At 48.6% G+C, this 17,654-nt stretch overlaps 1 protein-coding gene across 3 annotated transcripts in view; it reads left to right on the plus strand.

The window, feature by feature from the left end:
- The window catches only part of PUS7 (pseudouridine synthase 7), a 330,471-nt gene that overhangs the window by 271,024 nt on the left and 41,793 nt on the right, over positions 1-17,654 (plus strand). For all 3 annotated transcript variants that reach the window (XM_086967051.1, XM_086967056.1, XM_086967062.1), the window contains one exon: positions 11,352-11,481. In XM_086967051.1, coding sequence (XP_086823177.1) covers positions 11,352-11,481 — 130 coding nt within the window. The remainder of the gene's footprint in view (positions 1-11,351; positions 11,482-17,654) is intronic.

A 17,654-nucleotide genomic window follows, 5' to 3' on the forward strand; every position in this document is an offset into this window, starting at 1 on the left:
CTCCTCAGGAAGTCGATTCCTAGCGCGGTACAAGTTTGCAAATAAAATAAAAATAAATAAATAAATGTTGAAAAGTCGCATCTCCAAGATCAGCATATTCAACCCTTCCTAGGATCAATCTTGAATGCAGAGGCGGGAAAGGCATACCCAAAGAGGGTGATGTCATTGCAATAGCTACTTCCTCTTTTTCAGGCAGATCATCCCATCACTCGACGAACCATGATAAAAGTATTGGAAAAATTGGTTTCCCGCACACCGGGTTGCACATGAAACCACTACAAGAGTGTATATCACAGCAGTTGCCACAAGTATGAATGTATCAGGAGGATCAATTGTTGGTAACCATAAAGGTCCAGTGTTCTCTCAAATGGTGGCGCATCTGCTATCTATTGATTGGCAGGCCCTTTCTGGACCCCATTCCGCATCTGACCAGTATCACAGACATCTCCCTCATGGGGTGGAGTGCCCACCTTCATCACATGGCAATTAAGGTATATGGGATCCTTAGAAGCAAAGTTGCCACAATCATATGTATCGCGGCACATTGTAGAAGGGGCTACTGGGCAGGACGTTCCCTCCGGAACAGTTGTGTTCTTTGGGATTCCTCCCACCATGTGCCAGGTCAAGTGACTTTTTCTAGTAAACTCGTAATGTCACCGTGTTGGCGGAACTCCCTCCACATAGCTCATTATTGATGGGTAAGAGTGACATACACCCTTCTCAACACCTAATTGAGGTAAGAGGGGTAGTGTGTTAGACTGGGACAACTAGACGTCCTAACGAAGACCCAGGTGACCCATTGATTAAGGGCAATTTAAGGTTCGAAACATGTTGACGCAAGTAGTGCGAGTGAATGAATGAAACGGTTCTTATCTTGCGCATACTTAGCCCAATGGGCGTCAAGGCGCCTAAGTCAAATATAGAAGCTAAGTCCCCCCCCTCTGCAGCATTCTCTCATTGGTAGGCCCTCTTAAAAAAGCAGGTTTTAAGAGCCTTTTTAAATGACTCTATTGAAGGAAGAGTTTTTATTTCAATTGGGATAGAATTACAAAGCTGCGGGGCAACCACGGAGAAAGCTCTGGCTCCCTATCTAGCAAGTTTGAAACGAGGCACAACAAGTTGACAGAGTCCTGCAGAGCGAAGGCCTCTTATAGGGACATAACGCGTGAGAAGAGAGCCAATAGCACTCGAGGAACCTTCTGTCAGTGCTCTGTAGGCCAGACACAGAATTTTAAAGGAGATTCTGTGCTGGACAGGAAGCCAATGAAGGGCTTTCCTGGCCGCAGTGGCAGAAGAGGTTTTCGGAAGAGCCAGGACAAAGCGTGCTGCAGCATTCTGCACAATCTGCAGTCGGTGTATAAGGCTTTTGTTGGCTTCCATATACAGAGAGTTGCAATAATCTAACCTCGAGCCCACCAGGGCGACTGCAACCTGTTTGCGCGCCTGGGGGGAAAGATACCCGCGGATTTTGTTAAGTATCCTGATCACACCCCAGCAAGTGGCCACGGTCCTGTTGACTTGTAGGGACAGAGAAAGCGAGGTGTCAAATATTACACCAAGATTTCTGGCAGATTGGGAGGGAGTGGGGCAGATGCCAAGAGAAAGTGGCCACCACTCACTCGACCAAACATCTTGGTCCTTCCCAAAAATCAACACCTCCGTCTTTTCGCAGTTCAGTTTGAGGGAATTTATAGTCATCCAGTCTACCACATACTGCATGCATACCCCTGAAACTGGCGGCAGATGTCCTGACAGAGGAGTGAGCCAGTGACACCATAATCTGGGTGTCATCTGCGTAGGACACCACCTCCATCCCCTGCGATCTAACTAGTCTTGCCAGGGGAGCCACATAGATGTTAAACAGGTGGGGTGTTAGTGGGTCTTAATAACCCTTTATAACACCACCACCCTACCATTTTTTAATCCTGTCCGTGGAACCTAATAATAAAGATGGTTTTGGTATCCATGAGTCAGTTTTAATATCACCTATTGCACTTTGAGTTGACTTGTGTTGTAACCAGTCTCGAGTCATTGTATGTGGAACTGAGGGTCACGTCCAGTGTCTGTGTGTGTGTCTTTGCATTTTGTTTGTTCCCCCCCTCCCTATGCTCCGTCCGTTTTGTGGCTACGCTCGGACGTTGCAGCAGACCCGATGATGAAGCATGTCACACACATTGTGTGTGAGTGAGGGCAGTTTTTCACCACCCAAAAGTGTGCCAACATTTGCACCTGGGTGTTGAGTCTATGCTTGTTTTGTTTGTTGTCTCCACCCCTCTTTTGTGTGGTTATTATAGCTGTTACTGGGGGTTCGGGGTGGTAGACAGTAATTTAGACCCTCTCCCCTCTTGTGTGCGAGATGGTGGAGTGCCCACCTTCATCACATGGCAATTAAGGTATATGGGATCCTTAGAAGCAAAGTTGCCACAATCATATGTATCACCATTTCTAAACAATGTAAAACTCAATAGAAGTTGGTTTAAGAGAAAAAAAAGGTTGTCACATCAACTACTTGGACCTAATAGCCATCAAATTAGCCCTCATTGCATTTCTCCCAGTTCACCAGGGCACAACTGTAATCATAAAGACAGCCATGTTGTACATTCAGAAACAGTAAGGGACCCACTCTCTCCAGTTTTCAGTTACTTCAAAAGATTTGACATTGGGCGGTCCGTCACAATACTCACCTCTTGGCAGAGAATCATCCGGGAGTGGACAACAACTTTAAAAATCTGCTTAGCAGAACACATTAAAAGGTGTGGGAACTCCTCTCAAAAGTCCTTAGAAAAGCAATTGCACTGTTGGGGGAGTCCAATAATAGATCTTTTCGCCACTCCAAAAAACACAAAATACAAAACTTTGCTGCCAGATCACCACCCCCCCAATTCGATGGTCATACACTATGGATCGATTCTTCAGGGATATCTGCTAACGCGTTCACCTCTTCCCTTCATCCCATATGTCAGGAAAATGCAACAGGTATCTATGACACTAATCTTAGTTGCGTCATCGTCAGCCCCCACAAGAAGTTCCCGGCATGACCAGATCTTTTAACTCCGCATCAAAGTCGTCTAAGACATTCCGATCCCAAAGAACTCCATAAAGCAATTTGGCACCTGAGTACTCAGAGATTGGATACTCTAACCTTTCACAAAAATGCATGGTAATTCTGTGGGAGGCTAGGAACCCTAATACTTGCGCTTGCGACACAGCCAATTGGAAAATGTTTATGAACTTGTGTTTTTTGCCAAACGGATAGACCATTTTGCAGTCCAGTGCAGGCCATTGTTTCCTCAATTCTACACCTTTATAACGCTGAGTTAGCAAATACTTCCTTATGACTGCATCGCACTACAGTTGAGGTGTATCTTCAGAAAAGACAACATTTGTCAATCTTTAAGGTGACTGTTATAAAAACATTCATGGAGGGACTATAAGGATTATCCCTCTAAAAACATCTCCTGTGCAGGTACAGAACTTTAATGTTATATTCACATGACTTATGGGCCATCTGTTTCTAGAAACATTTAAATAGCATGGAAGACTAAATAAATGGTGCGTAGAAGGGTAAGGGGGTAATGGAAAAAGGACAGGAGGGAGATACAGCAGAGCTGCAGTCTGGTGGAGCGAGATGGGGGGGTGGGGGAATCGAGAGTGAGGAATTGTTTTTTTCTTTTATCTTGGAATTTGGAGGTGAGGTGCCACTCTAGAGCGGAGGTTCCTTTGTTGAATGCGTTTGGTGATTTTATTCCTGATGAAGAGTGGCCCCGTTCCATGTATTGTTTTGTGGGTGATGCAAAGCACCTTGAACGTGGATCTTCTGGGAACCGGTAACCAATGCAGGACTTTCAAGGCAGGGGAGATGTGGTCTTGCGGTTTTATATGTAAGAGTAGTCTGGCAGCTTGAGTTCTGAATCCATTGTAGTCTTTTCATGGGCGTTAAAGATGATCTGTGGTTGAGGCTATTAGTGTAATAGAGTTTGGACAAAACAAGGAGAAGGTAGCCTGAACCTTATGTGTATTTCTCCATAAGCAGATATGCCCCCACATCACTTAAGTCCCTTCTTAAGTATTCTAAGTGCCAGGGAAACCATAAAGAGTATAAGGCTGGACACTCGACAACTTGAGTTCCCCAACACCATGATGGCTTCACTGAACCCAGGCGTGTTTGGTACCAAACAGCTCCTTGTATTAAACCAACACCAATGCCAGTGAGATTTACCAAAACATGTACTTAAACGGCACCTCAGAGGTGCCCCGAAAACCCACGGCCCTGGTGTGGGCACCGACTGGCTTTAGGCAGCCTGCCACACACAGACATGGTTCTGGACCACTGGGTGGAGAGCCTCTGCTTTCTGGAACCAGAAACAATGAACATCCTGGGCAGATATGTCAAAGGGGAAGCTTAAAAGGTCTACAGGCTTTGCAATGCGAACCTAAGCCTTTGCGGTTAGTGGCAGATGGCAAACCCCGGTTTACAACCCCACTTTGGGTGGGAAAACCCAAAAGAATAGGAGGTGTGCCCAACTCTGCCAACTCCACCCATAAGTTGGGGGAGGCGAGGTGAAGCACATCTTTCAAACCACGTCATCGTGAAGATGGGGGGGGGGGGGGGACATCCTCCAATCAGGGCTTGGGCTATGCCCCCTCCCACAGGAGGGAGACATAATTGTGGGTGTAGTCATCCGAGGTAAGGGGCCCATTGGCCCTACCTGCTACTCCCCTAAAACGCCCCTAAATTTAGTATTTAGGTGTCTCCCATAGACCTGGAAACAAGTAATGCGATGACCCAAGAAGAAAGAAGTATTAGTGAGCTAGCTACAAGCTCTAACAATACAGGGCTGATACATTCAAGCTAACAGATATAGAGTAGTTCTTTGCAGTAGCATTAAATTCATACCCAAGGTTTTCTAATGCTTGCACATCAACCACACCATCAAGCTACCTATCTTTTTCACCCCACGCCAGACACCATAGCTGAAAGGGCACTTGACACTCTTGATGCTAAAAGCGCGCATATGGACTATATTGACAGAACTAAGACATTCAGAAAGTCTGGCCAACTTTCTGTAGTCTTTGCCAAATCGCATAAGGGGCTCCCAACGCTGGTAGTGCCAGATGAACCATTAAATGTATCCATACATGCTGTGCTAAAGCTAAACACACCCTATCAGAGCCCCCACAAGCACACTCTACATGGAAATTGGGAGCCACACTATCTTTTCTGGGTAATATCCTTATCATTGATATCTGCAAGCCCACTACCTGGTCAACACCACACACATTTACTAAGCATTATTGTATATATGTGCTTGCACATCAGTAAGCTTTGGTTGGCCAAGTGGTTTTAAGGATACTTTTTCAAACATTTGCATCATCTGCTAGCTAGCCGCTGCTTTTTGGAGGGAATATTTTAAAATCTGTGCAGAGCATGTGTATGCTACGGTCGGAAAATGTTACCCTTTCCTTTGTCCTGAGTGTGCAGTGGACTCGCATGTGCCCTCCCTCCTCCCTAGAAGCTAGCGATGATCATATATGTTTGGCATACTTTCCACATATTACTGATATTGCATCATCAGCACTCACTCTGAGTCAAAACGTTTCACTTACTCTACTTGCCCATTAGCAATAAAACAATCTGAGGTGGAGCCATTGTGCCGAAGCATTCTGGGACAAAGGAGGAGTCACAACAGGTCTTCTGACTTCAAAGAAAAGCAGGTGGAAGACATATGGGCCCAACTCTAGATGGCAGGGTTATGCAGTGCACATGAATCTACAGCTCTACAAGCTATGAATAGATGTTTACATGGCAAATAATATTTTATATGTATATTATTAGAACTGGCAGTTTCTGGTAGGCTAAGGCTAACGCCTAAGCCAGGCAGAAACCACCATTCTAGTCAGGGCAAGGAAGTCACACGCCAAGATAACACCTGCTCACCCCCTTGGTAGCTTGGCACAAGCAGTAAGGCTAAACTCGGAGGCAATGTGTAAAGCATTTGCGTCAGCGCACAACAGCAACAACATCCTAGGCACACCACAAAAGAGACTCCACATAAGGTTATTATAAAAATAACTTTTGTATTGTAAAAACATATCAGATAAAATCACACATATACATTGTGCCAACTGGCACGGGCAATATTCACAGGGATTATGTACACCAGACAGGGCCACATGGGCGCCTGTCAGAATCAGATATAGTACTTCTAGATAAAATGTAGAATATAAAATCACTTCTAGAATAAAGAATACATGTATCATAAAATAATAATCACAGATAACAACCAGTAACCACTGATAACAGGAACCAGGACCTTAGTAGGACCACCTGTACTAAAAAAGAAGAACCACCTAAGTATCACACAGCATTTAGGGGTCTAAGAAAGAATACATTACTCATGATGCAATAAACCTACATTCAGAGGAGTAGAAAAGACAACCACCTAAGTATCACTCCGCATTTAGGGGTCTAGGAAAAGAACACATTACCCATGATGCAATAACCTACATTCAGAGGAGTAATAAAGAGAAACGCATGATGCCTAAAGCATTCAGAGGTGTTAAGAATAAAGCACATGATGCAATAAAATACATTCAGGGGTGCAGCGCAAGAAGACACATGATGACTAAACATTCAGAGGTGCAGCGCATGGAAAGAAAGACACATAATGCATAAACCTACACATTCGGAGGTGCCAGAACATAAGTCAATAGCGCAAAAACACACAGTAGGCAATTACTATTAAAAACATAGGAATCACATTGCGCATAACTTACATAAGCCACCACCTGTGGCAGTCCCTAGGCCAACTGGCCTTGTTGGGGCTCAGATGCCCTGAGTCTCAATGTCGGGGTGCGCTGCCATGCAGCGCCAGTCTCAGAGTACAAAAAGCCTAAACGTGGCAGCTGCCCACAAAGTGCTGGGCAGCTGGGAAACAACAAAACTGCGCCAGGGCCCTCACTGGCCGTTAGGCGCCAACTGCGCCACTGCTGGAGCCACACAGGCTCTGCTACTGTAAATAGCCAAACGTTGGAGCTCTCAGGCTCTAAAAACAATGGTGCCCCCATGAGCCTCACCGGACTCTAACCCTCACACTCTGAGGCAGGAGGGGGCGGGCACCGGCAATATGCCCCGACGCCCCCTCTATCTAATGTGGCCCTTTCTGGAGCCAAACAGGCTCTCAAACAAATTAGGGCCTCTCTGAGCCTTTTCTGGGCTCATACATGTTGGGGCGACCCACTGCCAGCTGGGGCCGCCCTTGAAGCCTTCGTGGCTTCCCACGAACCAGGAGCGCGAGCTCGCGCTGCTGGAGGGACGGACACCGACAACGTGTCCCGGCGCCCCTCCTCTCTTCTGCCCCACTCACGGTGGAGTCCCCTACGGGGGACTCTAACTTCTCAAAAATGCCCCCAGGTGCTGGAGCGGCCCGCTGCCAAGTGGGGCCGCTCTTCGCCGTCACTATGCCTTCAGCAGGCACCCACAGTGGCCCACACGGAGCCCCCCAGCCCTTCAACTCACCGGGCTCTCCTGTACGGGGCTCCTCCGGGCGGCGGCTTCGTCTTCTGGGCAGCGCGGGGCTCCTCTTCCACCACGGAGCCCCGCCTGCAAGCTCAGCTGCTCTCTGGCGCTCTCCTCTCGGCGGCGGGCATCTCCGGTCTCCCTCTCCTCACGGGAGACCGGAAGGAAACGTCCCTGGCTTCACTCTCTCGGGGCTCCCTCCTGCAGCAGGGCTCCCTCGCATCACGGAAGCCCTGCGATCCGGCCGCCATGCTGCCTCCTTTCTCTCTCCCCTCGCCTCGCCGTCGCCATTCCTCGGCACCCGGGCTGCGGGGGCAGGACTTCCGGCCGGCCGCGCTGCAATTGGCCGGCCGGCCGAGCACTTCCGGGTTGCCGCGGGTAGCGCGGCGGCCCTCTCTAGACAGGCAGGTGGGCAGGCAAAGTTTCCCGAGGAGTGGGCTCCCTCGTGGAAAGTATAAAATAAAGACGCGAGGTGGGCACTCGCAAAAATAAGTAAATAACCGGGCATAAAGCAGGGTGGCACCTGCAAAACCTCACGCAAAATGCGTGATTGCGACACGCTCGCTACGGGTGCAAAATAAAGCGCTCTCAAGGCGCTACGGGCATAGACAAGCCCCCAGGAACGACCCCTGCATCAAGAAGGGTCCCAACATCACAGGTTAAGGTCTCCAGGCAGAACAAAGTCCAGCAAAAGTCCTCAAAGATGCAGCCAGGCAGGGGGACAGCCAGGAAGAGTCCCCCCAGCAGTCCATCAAATGTCCAGGAGATGGGCAGGGCCCAGGGATTCCCCTGAGCCCCAGCAGCAGCATGCCCCTAGCAGATTCAAGTTAGAAACAAGAACATTTTGGAATGGGACACAGCCCCTTTTTATACAGTGAAAAGTCTTTGAAGTCCTTTGAAGCAGGCAGTGTGAGAACCAGCTAGAACTGGTTATAGGGAAGTCCCTTCAGTATCAGGGACAGAGGTGCCAGTCGCCCAGCGGGAGGTGGAGCCAGCTTTGTAGTTAGGCAGGCACAGCCCTTCACTATCAGGTGCCATCTCCTCCCACTTCCCTGGCAGCAGATGCTGCCTTTCATCCATGGGCTGACTTCAGACAACCTCCTGGGCTCTCCAGCCCCTGTCATCCTCAAACCAGACAGTTAATCCACAAGCAGGCCCAGGCACTCTGGGCCAGGCTCACCAGCCAATCACACGCCAGCAACCACTTACACAAATATGCCAACTTCCAAAAGTAGTACTTCTAGACTAGACACAGTTATGCCGCATATATCATTTTGCAGCATTCATTCTCACGAGTTCATACATACCAAACTCGCCCCTGCACTCCCCACACATCAGGAACTACCATGGGCATACATATTCCCCATTCATTCCTATGGGAGGGCAGGTCACTCACCACTCATTCAGAGAGCTCAAGCACTTTACACTGTACCAAAGGGAAAAAGTGCGCAGAGGCCTAAAATCACCAACACCAGGTTCCATAAACAGGCTAGGAAAAAGCAAAAAGTCTAGGGGTGAACCTGCCCAACGGGCCGGGTCCAACACAACCCCCTTCCAGCCAAAACGCAGGGTAGACCAATCACTCCACTGATGGGCTTCCTTGCTTTGGGCGACAAAACACGGACACGGACCCGCACAGCAGGGACACCTTCCGGTTTTACGCCACTATGAACTCACCTGGTTACCTCTAAACAATAACTCTCTGACACAACTAGGATACCCCACTGGTACTCACTAGTCATCCACAGCCAAGACCATCCAAGTATCACAGGTCCTAACCAATCCACAGAGCGGGGGGTAGTAACCCCTGGAATACAATAGCCATTCTCCACTCTCTCTCTCTCAGTGTAGCTACAACTACCACTGATCCAACAACCTAGGGTTCACACCCCCAGGCTGACCAGAGGTCACGGCAAGAATGCCCCACCCTACCTCTACTTCTGGGTTTCCGCACCCTCACAGAGAAGCACTCACCAGAACACAATTCTACTAGATCAGGACCTCACTCCATCACTGGTCTACCACCTGAAAACTATTCCACTTCTGAGGTAAAAAGCACACAGCACAGTCCCTCTTCAAGCAGGTGGGGGGACACAGCACACAGCAAAGCCCCCTTTCATCTACCTTAGTGGAAACAACAAACTGCAGGTGAGCCCCAGATCACACAGCAAGGGCAGCCCCCTCAGTCTCTTCAGCTGATCCACTTTGGTTGAGATTCCTCTTGACCTAGAAGTTTCCTAATCTCCCAACCTAAGATCTAAACCCTCAGGTTGCACCGGGGTCAGAAGTAAGGACACCGTCCCTCTGCACCCCCTTCCAGTATCAGTATGTCTCAGGCTAGACAGAGCACACGCCAGCGGCGTATCAGCGACACACTCTCCTCCAGTACTCCCTATCACAGGGTGATTCTCAGTATGTCCCAGGCTAGACAGAGCACACGCCAGCGGCGTATCAGTGACACACTTTCCTCCAGTACTCCTCCCAGTGCAGGCCACAACCCCAACCCGGCTTTCCCCCCTCCTCGGGGAACGACCTCCAGAGGCCCCACAAATGGTCAAGCACTCTAGACGGTCAAATGCTCAGCGAGCCAGGACTTCTGCACCCTCCACTGAGGAGCGGTACTGCCTAACACTAGGACCGCCGGAGTTCTGGTTACAGACACTCCCCATCCTCTAGACACAGGAAGATCCTCCTCAAATGACCTATGTACAGCTTAGGCCCCTGACCTGGCGCTCCCTTAGGGAACCCTCCAGGCCCTGCGATAGGGTTTCAGGCCAACGTGGGACACACCGTCCCACACTCACTCCGCCTCCACTGAGACAGGGCGTGAGCCCCCACCATACTACTGGGACCTAGCTGGGTTACACAGTAACCTCTTCCCCTTCACAGGATCATCAGATACACAAGCCACTCCTTTTGGAACCACTCCCTAATGCCTCTGCAAGACATCTAGCACACCGCCAGACATCCACCTTTTTGTCCAGTGCCTCTGCAAGACCTCCTGCACACCACCAGAGGTACACCTCAGGTGCAAGCTCCTTAAAAAATACTCACACCAACTCCTCCAGTTCAAGATACCACTCATCCACACACTCCCCCTCCAGACTGGCGAGACAGTTCCTTACTGCCTCTGACTCACAACCTGTACCCCTCTTACTTACGATAATCACTTTAGTATAGAAATGATGCACTTAATCTTAATTGGTGGTACTTAATTTCAGGAAGTTCTCATCTAAACAAATGTCTCCAGTCTCTTCAATCAGCAAAAAGATATGCCAATGATTTAATGTTTGGACTGCTCGTTTTAAGAGCGTTCTAATCATAAATCATTGGCATATCTTTTTGCTGATTGAAGAGACTGGAGACTAAAGTGATTATCGTGCAACTGCCTTATTTACATTGCTGCAACCAGATAAAGTTATATATATTTTTATGAAATATACTTACCTGTGTGGTCTCAGTTTGTGGTGGATTTGGGATTATTGTTGTGTTAAGTGCAAATATTATACACATTGCCTTGGGGATAAGCCTGCCTGCTCGCGCCAAGCTACCTAGAGGAGAGCGGAGGTTATCTACTGTGTGTATTCCTTCACCCTGACTAGAAGCAAGGGTCCCTACTTGGTCTAAGGTACTTACCTCTGCCAACTAGAGACCCCCAGATCTAACATATATATATTACATTACATGTTTTGGAAAAGTCAGGATTTATGGTGGAAACTGCCAATGTATTTAGAACCACAATAGTTGTCAGCTTAATACATTTTCCGCTGTATATTTATTTGCTGGAGTGTATCAATACTTGATCTAATTTTTCTTTCTTTATGTTTTTTAGTTGGAGATGCCTACAAGGAAATGCTTGCTGCTGATGATCTTGATCTGAACAACATGAGGCATAAAATTCGAGATTATTCTTTATCTGGGGCATACAGGAAGATCATCATTCTGCCTCAGAATGTCAAATGGTGAGTAATCCACTAACATGCCGAATATTACATGCCTAGAAAATCGTTTTAAGAATATTTTAAGCATAAATTATGCTTGTTCTTTGATTACAAGGTGGATTGTTCCTAGCGTCTGCCGAGTATCCAGTGAATCCCGATAACTGCAGCCGTAGTAAAGCAGATTAGCCATTCACTGGATGGCTAATCTGCTTTACTACGGCTGCAATTATCGGGATTCACTTCCTACTCGGCAGACGCCGGTTCTAGATCATTGATGTCGGAACCAGTTTGGTGATTACGCCGCGACCATTAACGGGGACGCTATTAATTATTGTTCCTTACCGCACCAATTTACTACAACCTATCCATCCCACCAGACCACGGTGTTTTCAAACCAGATTGATCTAATTGATACCTCCCTATGCCCCTTATCCATTCTGACGGTCTTTGATGTATGGACCTGATCTTATTGCAATCAAGGGTGTTGCTCAATAACGACGTTCTTCAGTCTTCAGTGGTTCTTTAGACCAGAGCTGGGCACTCCATGCCAGGCCGCACCAAGCCCTGTAGGAGCATCCCTCCCCACCCTTGACAACAAGCATTTTTGGTATATTTTGTATCCATCGTCGATGTGCGCATTCTTCCAATTTAAATTTTGTTACTTTGGATCAGTTCCTATTGACCAATTCCTCTTTGTACTTAATAGGTTGTGCCCCTTCCCCTATCCCGTCCTGATGAAGACCCCACTGCAAGGAATCTATCTCTGCCTGCCTTTACAATAGGGGTCGAAACGTCGACTGTCTTTTGTGTTTCTCAGCTTCATCTCAGCAATGATGATATTCAGTACACTTATGAAGCATGTTATGGTGTAATAACAAAATTTGAATTTATGATTATTTGACATTCTTTATCAGTCTAATAATCTTTGATTGTTTGTAGCCTTTGTTTTTTCTTATGTCACTTACCCTTCCTACACTCACTGCACTTTTTTCCCCTTCCCCCCTGTCCAGGGCACTTTATGCAATTTATAAATGTTATTTCAACTAACCTTGCTTGATTAAGAGGCTTAGCTACATTGAAAAAAAAACAATGTATGCAAATTATTGTTAATTGATTTTTTTCTTGATGTTCTATATTTTTCTATGTGGTAACTGGGACCCCTCTTTCTCAGCAATATACATACCCAGGTCCCAGTGACTATATTGGGTGAACCCCCCTTTTACAACTAGCATGAGCTGAGCCTGTCTGCAGCTGTCGGGACCAATTCCCTTAGCTGTTGCAGGATAATGTCAAACCATATACTAGTAAGTGCATTATAATCCTCGCGGTTATATGTTAACTTTGGTTTGACTTTATCAAAACATGTGGTGTAAGGTGTCATACGATTTGAAATACTACCCCCTCGCTAGTCCTGGCGACGGGGGTAGCATTCCACCCCTCTAGAGGGAGACGACATGTTACTTTGCTAAAATGCGGTTGATTTTAAAAGAGCCTCAGCATCACGAAATGGACGCCTCTGCCACAGACACAAGTCTGTGTGCTGACCGAAACTCAGCAGAGGAGGCCTGGACAAAGGGTTTCCTGTCACAGGGAGGTGTCACACCACCCCAGACAAGAGATAGTGGATTGTAGCAGGAAGGTTTGAAAGAAACCAGACACTGCCTGGGGAGCACAAGACTTCCCCTTGCATAATCCGGTCAAACCGGTTCTGGAGCACTCCAGCCCCATTTCCAGCGCGACCCTGGACAAAGGAAAGGGGGTGTAACCGCCCCCCTTCCTGGTCCCACCCATAGGGAGGGACCTAGCAGGTGATCCACCCCTCAGAGTGGGAGCAGTGCCATAGCACCTCAGATCATCCTGAATCAACTATAAACTAAGAAGACGACTGGACTTCGACATTCTGATGCACTGAAGAGCATCTCCCTTGTGGCCTAGGAGGGGCCACCCCATGAACACACGCACCACCCAGCCACTCGGCGTCTGCTTTGCTGCCGCCTCCCGCCGGAGCCCGAGCCCAGAGCCTGGCGAGACCCAGACTCCCAGACTTCTCACAGCCCGATCCACAGTCCCTGCAAAGAAGGGACCCGTGGAGGCACCGAGAGACGTGGGACCGGACATCTCGAAAGACCCCCGAGAAGCTGACTGCACAGCACCGAGGCACCCTCGACGCTGTACTTTGGGGTTTGAGAAGCCCCACAACCGAGCAGCATTTGCACCAAAGATCAGCCCTCCCTCCAGCATCTCCACGATCTGCGTGGGGCCCTTTTGCTTTGTGCCACTCGACGCGCCATCCGGCCACTTGCCACGTGGTCAGCGGCCATCTTGGCGACGAAACCTACGATTTACACTGCGGGTCTGGTTGCTCCAGACTTGCCCTCGCTCCTGTAAAATGGAGCACCCGCTCTGACCTTGCTGGTCCGAGTGATAAGCCTTTTTCACTTTCTGCGTGGCTTGCATTAGCCAAGGCCTGTTTGCTTCAATCAAGTTGCCGACACCGCCATCAGCTAGAGCCTTTGTGGGACAGCTCGTGATCGACTCCTGGACGTCCTTGACCTCTTCGTGTCCACGTGGCTGCAGAGAGAAGCAACACCTCATCACCTGTTTGCACCCGACTTTGCCTGGTTCCAATCTGGTTCCACGGTGGTCACTGGTCAGTGGCTTTGAACATTGTCCCCTCTGCTTTCAGGTCTTCACAACTTCAGATCCACCCTTGGATCCACCGGAACTCTTCACATCGAGCCGCCTGCAGCATCTTCAGCTCCAAGAACCATTGACCTGCGTGACGAAACCCGACACTTCTTCGCACCTATGCACCCGCTTCCTGTGGGTAAGGTAACTCAGCAACGCCGGTGTTCCCACACTGGTACACACCTCTAGTGTATGTGTCTAAAGTTTCAGCTTCGTAGGTCACTCGGAAGGTTCCTAAAACACTAACTTTATAACTTTTACGCACCATTGACATTGCATTGTTGCAAGCCGCGCTTTAAGCGCTGCACCCGAATCCCGTGGGCTTTTCCCAACTTCAGCATTGCTAGTCCCGACTGCTCCCAGCGATTCCCTAGGCCCTAGGCCTAACCACTGTTCGATTGGTATCTCTTATACCACTTTCTTAATATAAGGTTTGAGTGGCCACCCGCCCTCATCCATAATTGTGCAACTTTGTATGTTTAACTGTGCTTTTGTTTAAACGCTTGTGCCTCTAGACTCATAAAGAGTATAGAGGATTATTCTAGTAATAAATACATATATTTTTATAATATATAACTTGTGTGGTGTCCTTTCATTTGATATTACAGGATTGTGATTCGTAAAACAGCTTGCTTAACACGACCTCTTGAGTTAAGCCTTTAAGGCTGCTTAGTCCATGCTACCCCTAGGATAGCTTGTCTATAAGGTTGACTTACAACCAGACACCATAAGGGATTGTTTGGACTGATACAAGGTGGTTCCAGAATTGGAAACATCATATATCAGGCCAACTTCTCAGAGCGCGCCTCTTGCTCATCACACCCCCTCCCTCTCCAGCACGCCAACACGCAGCCCATAGCATCTCTCCCATTGCGCATTCTCCCCACGGGCATATTTTTCAAGAGCTTTCGTTGGCTCTTCACTTTGTGCACGCTGCATTCAGCTGCCCAGTCATCCCACCCCCTGCCTCTCCAGCGCACGTGTCTCGCTCATCACACCCCCGCCCACCCCCACACAGCAATGCCGAGAAGCTTGTTTCCTCTAGTAACATATTGTTTGCTACCTCTTGTATTTTGTTTGCTCTTGATACTTGCACAATTGTCACTATTGCCTCATGTAACGTAACGTTTGCTTTTGTAACATGCTCACTTGTAATTTTTGCTTCATGTAGCACTACTGTTCCTATTGTGAAGCGCCCTGACACCTTCGGGTTAAGTCCGCACTATTTAAAAAGGCCTCCCTCGCTCTTCTGCCGCCGCCATTGCCCTGGGCTCTTGCACTCCTTTCTCCCTCTCTCCGGCGCGGTCGCCACCGCTCTGAGCCAACCAAAGAGCGGGAACAGCAGCTCGTGCAGCAACTGAGAACAGTGCGCAAGCTCAAAAGCCAAACTGGATAACTACGCACGCGCGTGAACTCCCAAACGCAACTCGTACCTGCGCCTATGTCACTACCTTAATTTGTGCGCACGTGCTCTCGCTGTCATCGGAATCGAGTGTACAGTCTCACAATGAAGCTCGCGACTTTCTTTTCTCTGATTGCATGCTCTTTGTGTGGTCTGCGCATGTGTGCTGGTGAAGTGTTTTCCAGTTTCTCATCCTACACGCCCTTCCAGCGCCTCTACTTCCCGAACTACGGACGCCAGATTTTTCGTCACAAGTAGAAGTGTTAAGGGGCCTCTAAAGTTAACTTTATTTAATATTTTGCACACGGTAGTGGCATTATGGTGTATATCAGCAATAGAAGTATAGCATTACATGCCAATCTACGTTAGTTTCATTGTTTTCGAAGGAAAATTCCGATCTTTTAGGGAAGTCATGTTGACAACATTTAGCTGATAAACCATCACAAAGCATACAAGCATAGTTAAATGTAAATGTAAATTGATACTTGTATAGCGCACTACTCACCCGCAAGGGTCTCAAGGCGCTTGTACGAATACCGCTTTGGAACCCATCCTGGCTTTCCCTGTGAGGCGTCCACTCCTGGGCACCCCCAAGGTGGAGGCCAGGCATCCTTAGCGTTGTGGGGGCCGTTCTGGAGATTAAGCAAGCTATTGCCCAGAATTGCAGAGTGGGACTCCATGATTGGAATAGGCACCGAGGCGAGAATTATCAGGTCCGTGGAATTTTGAGCCCAAGACCTGCCAAGGCGGGGAATTTAACCCTGGTCCCGGGCTAGACCTCTGCATCAGGGTCTGCCGCTGTAATCATTGAGCCACACGTCTCCACATGGGTCTTGGGTGAACCTTCAAAAACCATAGGCCGATTCCAGTATCATTAACATTTTCTTCCGCCCTCCGCTACATCCAACATTGAGCGCAAGGAAGCCCACTTAAGCCATGTGCTCTCTTGCTGAGTCAGTGTTTTGCCTAAACACATGTAAACAACTGCGTGAAACGGTGTTCCCTTCACCGCCAGGGATGCTGGTTGAGTCTTTTTATTTTACATTTTCTTACAGGTTTCCTTTAATTTGCTTATTTCTCCTTATAGTTATTTATTTTTGTCTCATTCGTCAGCATCTACTACTGGGTGCACATCCCCTCCAACCCTTAAATGTATTTATTGACATTTGGGTATAAACAACGATACTGCTGCATGCTGCAGACTACCACACAACTCACACTCCTGCATGCCACACACTCCTGCACGCTACACGCCACACACTGCTGCACGCCACACACTGCTGCATGCCACACACTACTGCATGCCACACACTGCTGCACGCCGCACAACACCACCACATCTCTCGAGGACACCACCACATCACTCGAGGGCACCACCACATCACTCGAGGACACCACCACATCACTCGAGGACACCACCACATCACTCGAGGACACCACCACATCACTCGAGGACACCACCACCTCACTCGAGGACACCGTCACATCACTCGAGGACACCCCCACATCACTCGAGGACACCACCACCTCACTCAAGGACACCGTCACATCACTCGAGGACACCACCACATCACTCGAGGACACCACCACATCACTCGAGGACACCACCACATCACTCGAGGACACCACCACATCACTCAGAGACACCACCACATCGCTCAGGGACCCCACAACATCACTCAGGGACACCACAACATCACTCAGGGACACCACCACATTACTCAGGGGCATCACTCAGGGGGCACCACTACATAACTCAGGGTCACCACCACATCACTCCACTCCACCGTCCAACTCCACCCTCCAACCCCAACTCCACCCTCCAACTCCACCCTCCAACTACAACTCCACCCTCCAACTACAACTCCACCCTCCAATTCCAACTCCACCCTCCAATTCCAACTCCACCCTCCAATTCCAACTCCACCCTCCAATTCCAACTCCACCCTCCAATTCCAACTCCACCCTCCAATTCCAACTCCACCCTCCAATTCCAACTCCACCCTCCAATTCCAACTCCACCCTCCAAATCCAACTCCATCCTCCAAATCCATCTCCACCCTCCAAATCCATCTCCACCCTCCAAATCCATCTCCACCCTCCA

The sequence above is a fragment of the Lissotriton vulgaris genome, chromosome 1_1 (genome assembly GCF_964263255.1).
Source record: "Lissotriton vulgaris chromosome 1_1, aLisVul1.2, whole genome shotgun sequence".
Taxonomy (NCBI): Eukaryota; Metazoa; Chordata; class Amphibia; order Caudata; family Salamandridae; genus Lissotriton; species Lissotriton vulgaris.